Here is a 13,287-nt window from a genome sequence, read left to right on the forward strand (position 1 = left end):
AATTGCTTATAGTGAATTCTTTCACCCTCCATTATATACTAATTATGTTCCTAAGTACATATGTATGTATTTACAAAGTACATAAATTTCATCATAAAGATCATCATAAAGAGTTGAAATTAAGATATATTTAAGAAACTTTGTACAACTGTCCTCCTGTTTTCAAAAAGTAATTTAGGAGTAATTTGATCATTATCCAAATTTAGAAAGTTATATTTTAGTACCGAAATGAAAATCTGTACTCAGTAGTATCACAAGCTCAAAAATAATTTTTATTAATATATAAAAAAAGAATAAAGAAAACAGACATTGTAATTAAATTTTTTTTCTCATCTGCAAATGAGTACCTTGAATGATAAAATAATTTTTTAAGTTCTTGTGAACAGTTATAAACAGAGGAAGAAATTTTCTGAAATAAAAGCAAAAGAAAGAGACTTTTGAAATACAAAATATTTGGCAATATCTCTTAGTCACCAATAAAATATCCATATAAACAAGTAATTAATATTTACATTATCATATGCAATATTCTTGGTTATATGTAGTAAGAAGTACACATGTAATTACATTCAATTCTAGAATCTCATTTGTGCTATCATTTCTCAGTTTCATTAACATTGGAAAAACACTCTTCTACTTCTGTCCGGCATGACAGCATGTCAACAGAGTGTTTTTTTTTTCCAGGCATCTTAAAAAGATAGCACTTTCAATGTTAGGTTTTGTAATTTCCTGTTTTTATTGGAATCCAAACCTAGAATGTAAGCTCTGCAATCATCTTCCTGTAAAAACAACCATGTAGGTGATTTCCAAACATGCAGAAAAATCTCAGTGAGAAAGTTAGAGTTCTACCTTCCATTTGCATCTTTGAAAATACATTTTTTTCACTTCCTATGTTGCTACTGTATTTATGTTACTCATAAATACAGGTAAGAAAATTTGCATGAAAGGAAAGTTAATGGAAGGACACTTTAAGGAGCAGGTTTAGGACTATTACTCTCCAAACACCTATGTCTTTTTTATTTAGCATTGAACTAACCTCATTTTTTGCAGGGATACTTGGAGGGCTTTTTAATCAGTTTAGAATTAACCCAAATGTCTGTTGTCAAAAGGTTGCTAATCCTTGATTTTGAGTTAGTTTTATATCACAGAATGGTTGGAATTGGAAGGGACCCAGAAGGATCAAGTCCAACCCTTAAGCAAATGGCCCATATGGGGTTTGAACCCACAGCCTGGTGTTACTTGTACCTTGCCCTTCACGAGAATAGAGAAGTAAAGGAATGCCACCATTCTTTTTTCAGGTATCATTCCCCTTGAACAGTACATGGAATACAACAGAAACCAGAAGGCATACTGGTTATTATAGCTTAACTTTAACAGCATGTAGAACCAACCACCTAAAAGCTGTTCATTTCAATACATTCAACTCAGTACTGTAACAAAAGAAGTCATATTTTGTATTTTTTCCATATACTGTACAGTTAGTTTCTTCCAGAACAATCCCTAGGCGACTGACTACTTTCCATACAAACATGATTTTATTATGTGACCTAGTACTATGCAAGGATTGAGTGAGCTCATTTTCACAGGTGGATGAGACACAGTAACAAGCCAGTACATAACAATTGAAAATGCTGTTGCCTGTGTGAGTGCAGTATAGAAAGCTGCATAGCAAATTACTGCAAGTGAGCTCATTTATTCACTTCCCCTGTCATACTGTTTGATTCATTGCACATAGTGGGACTAGAGGAGTGCTCACACAATAGTTTAGTAGTTTAGGTTAGTGTTCCTTCTGTCATACCTGAATTGTACATTAAAAGCAGGTATTTGCTACAGTGGAAAAATACACCAATGTGAGGGTGGTCCCAGTCATTCACAAACCTATAAGGGAAAACAGAGCTGTGGTATGTAATCCTTGAGTACCAAATGGTAGAGCTGAAAAGTTTTAAAAACATTTTATTATGCTAGCTTTCTGTACTGCATTCACCAAATAATGAAATATTATTACAAATCAAATAACAGGAACTGCAGTGCTTCTTGTCCAAGAAGACCCAAAGTAACTCATCCAAAATACTTCATACTAGCACACAGTTGACTACAAAAATGGCTTATTTGTTGAAGGGTAATGTATTAAAACGTTTTTAAAAGCTGAAGTAGATAAAAACTTATATGGTATTTAAAAATAGGAAATTATATGCTGACTGAAACAATCTCTATTCCAACATGAACAGTGGTAAATTCTTATTTCTAGTGGGCTTTGCAGCTTTTACAAGAGATAACAGAATGGTTCATCATTTTGGACTTGTGCAGTCCAAATAATCTGCTATATCTAATATAGTAGTAATAGTATAAACATTGTTTGTATCTGTGAGATTAATGAATGAGCATAATACATTAATACTTCAATTACTAGAAAGAGCTATAAAAGTAAAGTGCCGATAGGGACTCTTCATTATTTAGAGAAAATTACATTATTTAAAGCTATAATTTCAAATTACAAATTAATAAAGTTTGTATAGATTGCTTATAAACTAAAGCATGTCTTTGTGTCTGTGATAATGCTTTTGATGTCAGTGTGGAAATACCCAAATTTGCTTTCAGTTAACAGGTAGCATCTTATTTAAACAGCAAAGCTCACCTGTGTCTTGGAGAAAGCATTTCTCACTTTTAGATTATTTTTTTTCTGTCAGACTGATAGCAGATTTTTCTGCTTTCTAACCCCCTAATTTCTAGTCTAGTACCATAGATCAGCAGAACTGTGCAATCAAATAAAGATGCTAAATTGCTGCCTTCTGGAATAAAAGGAGGACTTCGTTTAAGTGATACATTTTTCTAAGTGTGTTTCTATAGCTTTTCAAATAAGACAAATTCTGCATTTGGATGTCTTAAAATTTCCTTAAATTTCAATAATAATTGCACATAATTCAAAGCCAAATATTGTCTATATTGTATACAATATAGTTGGTAGAATTTGTTAGAAGGTCAACAGATACATTCTGATTTAAAAAAAACAAGACCAAAAGCCCCCAGAAGTTTCTAAAGGAAATGTAATATTCTACGAAGGTATCAAGCAAACTTCTATTTATTTTTTAACTAAAAATTTTGTAATAAACATTTTTATGAGGCAACTCTATAAAGTGCAGAATGACCTCAAACCCCACAGAACATAGCAGCTGGTGGAGGGGTTAATCAGCTAGAGAAATCAGAGCTTTAAAAAAGCGAACATTACCAGAAAATTTATGTGTGACAAACTAAATTTTTCTGTCTGGTATACTTCATGGCTGATTCAAAACCTGCAAAATCACTCAAAATTTAGTCTGAATCTTGTTAAATTTTTCATGACTGTAAGAGATATAAGCATTAAGTTAAAAAGTGATTAGGAAGACAGTTTCCAATTATGTGATTTTCCCTATTATGTGATGTCATTCATGCTCTTGTTTTTTTCAACAAGGCATGGACTAGTCATGGACCAATAAAATATGTTTGGGACTTACAGGACTTTAAATTCATATACAGAAAACTTGAGTATCTTTCAGCAAGCCATACTAAAAATGAACCCCCAACCTCCTTACATGTCAATGTAACTAAATTAGAAGGACCCTCACCAGAGGGAATTTGGAGGTATAATAGTACTTTTAATTTGCGTATTTTCTTTACATAGTTGGTCTTTGTTCTGCTTCATCAAATTTGATGTTTTGTTTTCTGGCTGCTTCAGTATCGCCCCTCAGATCAGATTTATCTGCATTACTACTGTTTGTCATTGTGGATTCTACTTCTGTGCCTTCAGGAGTTGCTCCAATGGGCCTCAGAATTTTAGCATTCTCTGCCGGGGGCCGCTTCCAGTGGGGCCTGCTTGCGATCCACAAAATAAGTGAACCAAATACGACAAGCAAAAGACCAAGACTGTTGACCAAATTTGCTTCTGGTGGGGATTCTCTGTATGCAGGACGGTTCCTTTCAAAGGGGAAAAAGAAAGAAGAGGTCAGCAAAGATTGTTTTGAGGACAATCTTGGTCTAAAAACAGCAGTCTCCTGCTAGGTAGGTCTTTTTAATACAAACAAAACAAAACAGTGTCCCAATACTGGATGCTTATTATTCTGGGCAAATGGAAGTGTATTTGCAATGAATAATCTTAGTAAACAAGTGGAAACAAATACTTACAATGCAAATATAAGCTTTTCTGTGATTCCCATGAGAGCTGTTGCAATCACTGTTGCAAAGATGGTAAGACCCGAATAAATGTGTATTGGCATGAGAGCTGCACGGAGATGAACTGGAGCAAATGGGAGCAGAAAGACAGCAAAACCCAAGAAAAGCTAAAACCAAAACAGATTCATAGTTAAGGCTAGATGGAAAACAAGCTGTACTTCTCAAGAAGAATGAAAATAATTATAAAAATTCCATTCTGAGATGTATTCAAGTAAAAATTTTAATAGAATTGGCATTTCTATTTTTAAATGTGTTTCCTGTCAAAACCAAAGCAAAATTCTGGACTAGCACTTGGGAAGCAGACATTTAATATTTTATAAACCATCCTACCTAATATAAGTGTCCAAATTTACTGATAGTGCTAAAACTCCAACCAAAGTACTGGAAACACAAGTTTTCAGTGTCACTAATTCACTATAGTAATAATACTAATATATAGTACTAATATAGTAAAGGAGTGAGGAGCCACACTTTTTAGAGTCTTGTCAAGTCCTGTTCTCTGCTCCTGTTGTAGATTTGCAAATAAGGAATATCAGAAGACAATCTAACCTTCTGACTTGAGTGGATTAAATAATTTTATCTTGTTCGAATTTCAGTTAAATTTAATTGCCTATCTTTAGAAGGAGAATGCTCTCTCAATATATCAATCATGTGGCTTTTACAAAGTGACGACATATATGGGTGGCATCAAGTTATTCAGGGGACATTGGTCCTCTTATTAGCACTAATTTTGTGATGGAAAATAACACATCATGTCCCATGGCTGCATCCACAGGCTTGCCCAGTCATATTGAGGTTGCATCCCTTCTTTAGTTTGTTCTACCATTACTCACCTGTGCTGATAAATTAGACACAGTGCATGAATTTGTATTTCATCCTGCTTTAACTCAGTCTTTGTTTTATCTTTCCATAATGGATTATTAGTGAGCCAGATATTTTCCCCCGGGAAGATTTTAGTACATCATAATCAAATGATCTCTTAATCTTAGATCTGCTAAACAACTGGAGTTTTTAAAGTCTTGCACTGGAAGATAACTTTTCCAGCTCTCAAATTACTTTTCCAGAATTTCTTTGGGTTTGTTGCTTTTTTTTTCTGATCATTCTTTTATATTTTAAAAATCCATAATATTTCATATTAGTTTCACTAATGCCATCTTTTTCCTGTTGTCACAGCATTGTGAGAACTCATTTAGAGCTTCGTGTCATTTTTGAGTACTTTCCAGAGACATAATTTACAAGAGACAATCTCATTTTACATTTTTGCCCTATTCTTAAATTTATGTCAGTGTGCTATACTGTATTAACCTACATTTGGCTTAATTACAATATAGTTCCAATATTGTAGGCAGAGTATTAGATGAGTGTACAAATGACATACCCCTTCTGGAAAGTGCCAAGTGTCTTCTCTGTTAACAAAGCTACTACTTTATGACTATTTTTTATAGAGCTCAGTCACTTGACAAACATCAGTCCCTGACTGGAGACTTACATCCCAGATTGGATAGGCATTGTCACATTTTAATGTGACAGGCAAGGCATTAAGAGCCATTCGTCATGTTTATAGTAGTAATGTTAAAAGTAGAACTAAGATTTTAGTCACAACTCTTCATTTAACCATTAGAAAAAATACTGATACTCAGAGTAGTGGCAGCACAGACTTCCTTGAATTAGCTTCATTATTAGGACAAACTTAATTTTAACATTGTTCTTTCTTATTCATTCATACTCATTTTTATTAATTTGTTCCACTGTAGAGAATATACTCAACAATGCTGCAATATGCTTTCTTTTTTCCTAAATGTTAAAAACACTGTTTCAACAGTTTCCTGTACCTCTTGACCTGAGCAATGAAGGATAAAGTCCAGAACCGGAATCCCTTAGCTGAAGCTTTTCTGTGCTTGATCATAGATAATTAATTTTTTCTTTTTAGTGTTTTGGGAAAAAAATATTTGAAGGAACAAAATAAATTAGTGTAATAACACAATATGGGGAGTTCAGAATGTATATGCTGAAGTATCTCTATGTGTTCTGTAAACTTCAGGGCATGGTTGCTTTTCTTTGCCAAATGCAAAATTCACTAAGTTAGCTTATTTTACATTATAATAATGCTAATTCTCTGCCAAAAGGAGCAGTTAAAAGCATGCCCACGAACAGATATCAAAGTTCTGTTGATTCAGGAAAACTGGTTAGCCAGTAGCAGCTCATTCAGATGTCAGATCCTTTACAGCTCTATTGCTCCCTGATGCACTTGTTCTGCTGCTTAACGAAAGTCTTGAGGCCAAGAAGTGACTACTTAAATTTATGATAGCTGAAAAAAAGTAATAGAAAAGCTGTTACTTCATTTGAGACTTCCTTAATAAATGCTGTAACTGTATTTAAATATGCTGCCAACAAACAAAATAACTTGCTGTAAGTTCAGGAGTTAATAGGGCTTGGAAACACACTACTGTGTAACTCTATTGTAAGTTAATGGCTGTTACGCCAACAAATAAACAAAATATGCTTAAAAATGCATTTTTCTTCAAAGTCATTGATCCAGTATTTGTACATTTACATGATAATTTGGCAAATCAGAGTGTAAAATGGCTATCCCAGTAATTACAATGTGCTAACAAGAACCTATTGTGCCTGAAGTACTCAAAACATTCTTCAAATTTACAACCTGTTTATAAATACAGTTAGATTCTGACCTGGAGAGAATAAAATATAACAGCAGTCAGCCCAATCCAGCTGTGCAGACTGTACATGTTAGGAATGTTCTTGGCATTGTGGAATTCAAACACAGCTACCATAGAAACAATTGCAAGAATCATAGCTATGGTATTTAATCCAGCATGTATGAACTTCATTAGGAGTTTGCTGCATTTCCAGGTCCAGGGCAATCTGTACACAATAATAGCTGAAAAAAGAAGAGAATCAAGATTTTAGGCCTTATAGGATAATTTCTTTCAGATATTAATAATTGTGCGTAATTCACATAGTTAAATTGTAAATTTCAGCGAAATTCAACCTTAAGTCTTCTAAAAAGTCTATTAAAAGGCTTTTCCTCATACACTTAGCATAGCATTCTCTGAAAATACAACTGAGATTTAAATCCAGCTTTTAAGGGATTTTTCCTCAATTATAAAATATCCCACAAACTTAAGTGTGTTTAAAAAAAACCCAAAAAGCCATTAAATAACTTGGTGTCATCTTTTCCTCGGTCATTAAATTGAGCTAACAGGGATTTGGCATAGGATTTTGATTTTTCTGCTACTAGTCAGATTGGAGCAATATAGTCTGATTCTTATGTTGAGAAGATCACTTGTTGAGAAAGTGTGTAGTATTATTTGATAGTATCTATTCTCTTTGCCAGCTTTGGATAATGCTGTTCTCTAATTGCACAGATACTTATATGACTGTCTATTACATTGATATCAGTAAGACTACTTTGAATGGGAAAATGCTCTTCAGCATAAGGGAATCATAATCTGACTTTAGGGACAAAAGCATTTAACAAATACAAGTCTTTCACCACTTTTAGTTGAATGTAGGTAAGTTTTGCCTATACTTGAATTAATAACTCTAGTGGATAGTGTTTTGTGCAGTCTGAACAAAACAGTAAAATCCATTGACCTAACTCCAGATGGCCCATAAGAATAACTTAACCTAGAGCTGCTTCCTGCCAAGTTTTCTCCAAGAAATATGTTTTATTTCCCCATCACCACTTCCGTGTGCTTCTCCCTGCCTTTCTCATAATTGGTGCTTTTCAGATCTGCAGGAGTAAAGAAGAAAATCTGGGAAACAAAAGGAGAGAAGGAATTCACCTTTCAGTGAGTACAAGCTCTTAAAAACTTACTCAGAAGTGATGTGTAATTTCATGTCAAAATTAAAACAGCCTAGGTTAAAAGCCCATACACAATTAGAATGGCGGTGACATGTTAAAGCAGCCTTGTGAAGAGCTTTCTCAAGGCAGAACATCTCTACTACTGTTAAGAAATTTGACAGCCTAGACTGAGCTCTTTGACTCAGATCTTACTCCTGTTCTGAACTATGATTTCAAAACACATCATACAGGGTAGAGTTATATTGCGATATCTTTATATGACGGATCTGTCCTTCTCCAAATGTACAGGGCAAAATTCTAGAGTTGCTGACCAACAATACAACATTTCCATCCTTTGTATAGAGTGATAAACTCAAGAAAAAATTGTTTATTTATTATTTTAAATCCTCTACTCAAATTTACTCAAGTTCATTTAGCTATACCTTTCTACTTTCAACTACTTAAAGACTTCTTTTTCTTGTATATATCCAAAGAGGTATCTGATTTCCCACTGTCATCCAAATTGCTTTGAATTCAGTGGCAGACTTCCATCAGTCAAATTTGAATCAGATTCACAGTGGTATCTTACCTGTTGATATTTCATCTTAATTATTTTTTTACTATACCCCTTCAGTTTCCAACTTTGCTTTTCCTATTATGTAATAGGATTTCCTCCCTAAATAATACTCTATTATTAGTTAATTCCTTGGTTTCTTAGCTATGGTAAACTTCCACTTACTTTACATACATCCTTACTTATACAGGGCTTGGGGCAACCCTCTTTCTCTGTGAGACAGAGAAAAAACTGAGCTTCAGAGGAAAAAAAATAGAAAATACATAGGAAAAAGCTGCAGAAAGCTTCTCCCTATTTTCTTCAAAATTTCTATGCTTACATAAAAAAGTAGGTTGAGCACATTAAGTCGTATAGATCTTAGTAAATTCAACACGTGTTTTTCATTGCTTATTTATAGCCTGAAATTACGTTTCCTATAGAGCAATATTATGTAAATCAGCTTCAAAATATGGTTTATTGCTCAATGGTAGTTTGCAGCTTGAAGCCACAAGAAGGCTGAGAACAGCCCCACTCCCACTGAAAAACAAAAATTTATAGTGTATGTTCAAATGACAACATTCTCTTCATAGTCAGCACTAGACAGCCTTTGGCATCTTCCAGCCTTTTGACTGGTTGGAAGTGTAATGGGAAAATCGTAGTCCACGACTGAACTCTATGAAAGAAATAAAAAAACCAAAACAAAACAAACCCCCCAAAAAAACAACCAACCAACCAACCAACCAACCAACAAACAAACAAACAAACCCCACTTTTTAATAGTGCTTTTGTTGCTACATTTTCTCTGGCAAAAACCCCGCTGCTGATTCAAGCTTCTGTTGAACTTCCCTTTCTCTTCTTGGGACATAGAAGAGTGCAAAAAGAGAAACTTTCCTAGGGCAGCATTTCTGGCATTTCGATTTTCAACTTGCATAAATTCCAGCTGCCTAGGAAAAACACGCCTCTCAAGCATTACTCAAAGTGCACGGCAATCCCCGGGCCAGGATAAACAAGTGCTCGCCGGAAAAAAAAAACCCCAAAACAACCCAAACCCCATATGTAGCAATTTTGGCTTATTACAAAGGGCTCTTTGTCCCTTCTGCGGAAGTGCTGGCTTCCGTAAACCGCGGACCGAGTGCCGCGCTCCCGCTGTCACCGCTCCCGGCCGGGGCCGCCCCGGCAGCTCCGCCCGGAGCCTCCCGCGGGCCCGGCCCCGGCCCCAGGCGAGCCCGGCTCCCCCGCAGCTCCGCCGACCCGGGCCCCAGACGCACCGATGCCCTGGATGAAGACGAAGCCCGTGATGATGAGGACGGGGTGCCAGTTGAATTCCCCCGGGCCGCCGTCCCAGCTCAGCCCCTCGCGGTAGTGGAAGACCCAGACGAGGGAGAGGATGACCGACAAGAAGCCGACCAGCAGCGTAGAGGCCAGCAGCGCCAAGAACCGACCGTAGTTCTCCATCTTTCGAGCCCCGTGCGCGGCAGCGGGCACCGCCAAGGAGGGGCGGGCCGGCGGCCGGGCGGGGTCGCGCTCGGGCTCGGGCGCGGCGGGACAGGACGGGACAGGACGGGACGGGACGGACGCAGCAGGGGAGGGAGCAGGGCAGCGCTCCGCTCTCCTCCGCGCCCCTCCACCCTGCCCTCTTCGAGCGTCCCGTCGCTTTCAGAACTCCGCCTTAGGAAAGAATTTTCTGTGTCAGCCTGTCCCCTGCCATGGTGGCAGCTCGACTGCGCTCCGCACGGCAGCTAAGGACGGGTGGTCACGGGTTTTGTGCCGAGAGGCTGTTGTGGAGGCTGGGGAGTTCACAGACCCGCCATAAAGATAAGACACCACAGCCACAAGCATTTACAGATAAAGCAGGAGCGCTGTTACGATGAAGAGACAGCGCATACAGAAAATGCAGAGGAGGAGTGCACTTAAAGACACTGATGTACTTACCTGGAGCATAGTCTTGCCATCATGATCACCCCCTTCTTACTGGAGTCATTGAGTGCTGAATATATAGAACAGATAATAACCAGTTTCAAATGTGGAGTCTGGCCTAAGTATGCAGGAGGATGTGGACATTGTTCTGTTGGATAGCACAAATATATCAAATATCCACTAGCAAATAAAGGGATTGCATAAAACCAATAGGTATGAAAAGACCCATTGCAGGAAAGTTAGAGAGGAAAACAGAAACGAAACAGAATTGCAAAAGACACACTAGGGAACCTGCCAAAAATATAACATGACAGATTAGACCAGTTTGGTCAAATCATGTAGTCAGCAGTTACTTTTTGTTCTGGTGTAGAACATTCAGTTGTCTCTGAAGCCTGTTAAATGTAGTAGGAGGATATTCCCAAATATATATTCAACACTAATTTTCTGGTATTTGATTAGCTTACTTTTAAAATATATATATAGTGTTGAACTGCATATAAATAGAGGTTCATTAACTGATTGAGAGAAAAAATACTATTTACTCTGGCTAGCATTTGAGCTCTCTGGTATCTCACACTTAAACTGAGGCCTAGAAAATGAAAGGAAACAGTTTTATGAAATTTAAAATAGTTTCAGTAGAATACTGCCAATTCAAACACTGTACTTACTAAAGTGTTGGAAATATCTGCATAGAGACATGAAGACCAAGGCAGTGGTCTTCACGTCAGGTCTTCAAGCTAGTAGAGTGGGATGCAAATACATTTCTTCATTATTGTCTTGAATCTCCTAAAAATAGACACTGACGTTTTAAAGAAAAGCTTGACTTGAGCAACACTTGTATAAGGATACTTAGCTTTAGTTTGTGTGGATTTGGTGTGGCTGCCCACAGGATTTAACTGATGGCTCATTCTACTGACAGTGGTAAATAGAACACTTGCATTGTTAAATTTCACAAGTCACAGCAACTAAGAGAAGATCTAAGCCTTAAATGTTCTGGTTAATGCACTCATGCATAATCTTGCAAGGGTGCCAGATTGTCATTATCTTATCAGGCACACAGGTCATCTCCATATTATGGTTAGAAAAAAGATTACTTTTATCTCTGTAAAGCCTAAAAACTGACATATATGTTTATTTTAATTTGCCTCTTATGAACCTAAATCTCCTAATTGCAAAATGCTTCTGGTTGCCACTGATTTCAACAAGCTTTGATTACATCCAGTATCCCAACAGTTCCATTTAGGAATCTTCTATTCAAGTGGGTTTTACATAAGCTATAACTGTATCTCTCAGAAGACTTTCATGAATTCCTATAGCTCAAACTGGTTTGCCCTGTTAAGGCAGCAAATAACATGAGCACCAACAAAACTCTATTGAACTGAATATGAAGCCTAGTTTTACCAAGTAATGATAAAGAATTTTTTTTAAAATAGAATTGAAGAAATTCTAAAGCTTAGAGATTGTTAAATAAATCAGATCAGAACAAAGTGCAAAATAAATTGCTAGACAAAGTGAAATGTTCTTTATGGAACATCTGTAATGCAGAAGAGATTTCAGGCAACACCATTAGTAACTCTGGTCTGTATTTCTCCACATTTCCTGTTCTTCCACCTCTTCTTGCCTACCTGGTGCAAATACCAGATTGGTACAGAATCAGAAGCAATCCTTAGTGCAGCTACAATGTCTGAGTGGATTTTATGTGTACTTGGGAGAGGGAACTCAAGATGATACAGTTGACTGAATGACGCACTTGATAATCTGGAAAATAACCCCCCACTGGCATAAAAATGATTTCAAGTCTCTTGGATCAATGAACACCTTCTTTTGTTAATCATTACTGTGGATAGGTTCTACAGCAGTTCATAATCTCTATTCTTGTCCAGAGCTTTTGTCTCCTAGAGACAATGATATTTTCCCAGTAAATTACCAATTCTGTCAGTGTGCCCTCTTAGCACTTCTGTTGGGACATGATCTAACATGCACTTCTTTCTTTGGGTTGCTGCATTGTCAGATATAGAATAACTATGACTTCAGACCCGGAACAACTTCAAAGTAGATAGACAAAATAAGACTGATGAAAGCAGACAAAGATTCACAGATTATTTTGAAGAGGTAGCAATAGATTCCTACCAGTATTACACGTGTGGTACTTAGCAACTGCAGTCATCATTGCCATACCATTAATATATTTTGAGAGTAGCAGCTGCAGCATAAGTGTACAGAAATTGCCTATCTAAGCAACACACCGTGTCACCATGGACCATTATTTTGTGCTTCTGATGCAGCTTTTTTAATACAGGAAGTGTTTTGAGTTTCAAGTGACCAATAACTGACTTGTCAAAGCTGTACTTAGAGTACCAGCTACAGCTTTATCTCTTTTTCCATGCTGGACAAGGCATTTAAGATCTAAGCCTTAGACCTGGATATTCCTGACAAGTTACAGTATCCCTTAAAGCATTTGGATGAGTTTTTCAGAAACCTGGTGGTCGTTCATTTTGTAAACAAACAGAAATGCTGAGATTGTCCAGTCAGCTTTGTTCTGGCAGTTAATTTAATTGACTGTTGTGGAAGCTTTAGAAATACCTCTGTAGAAGTTGTCTTACCAGGAGTAATACAGACAAAGGAGTTCAAATAATTAGTGTTTGAATGGCACAAACAAACCAGTTCCTTTTACTCTTTTTGGTACTGAGTTCCATGCCTAAGCAACAGAACCATTTGACCTTTGCTATTGAGAACATCACTAATTTGACTTTGCAAATTGCAAATTGTGACTGTGGAACAAGACTCCTCCAGTAAATGATTTTTA

The 13,287-nt window shown here is 36.8% G+C and overlaps 1 protein-coding gene across 1 annotated transcript; it reads right to left on the minus strand.

The window, feature by feature from the left end:
* Nucleotides 1-725: 725 nt before the first annotated feature.
* Nucleotides 726-10,073, minus strand: LOC116998985 (plasma membrane ascorbate-dependent reductase CYBRD1). Its single transcript, XM_033065253.1, has 4 exons — nucleotides 9,833-10,073; nucleotides 6,897-7,105; nucleotides 4,159-4,313; nucleotides 726-3,951 (listed from the first exon to the last, which is right to left on the minus strand). Exons 1-4 carry the CDS (start codon nucleotides 10,017-10,019, stop codon nucleotides 3,651-3,653), a joined length of 852 nt encoding a protein of 283 aa, XP_032921144.1. The 5' UTR covers nucleotides 10,020-10,073; the 3' UTR covers nucleotides 726-3,650.
* Nucleotides 10,074-13,287: the final 3,214 nt, after the last annotated feature.

Source organism: Catharus ustulatus, chromosome 7, assembly GCF_009819885.2.
Source record: "Catharus ustulatus isolate bCatUst1 chromosome 7, bCatUst1.pri.v2, whole genome shotgun sequence".
Lineage (NCBI taxonomy): Eukaryota > Metazoa > Chordata > Aves > Passeriformes > Turdidae > Catharus > Catharus ustulatus.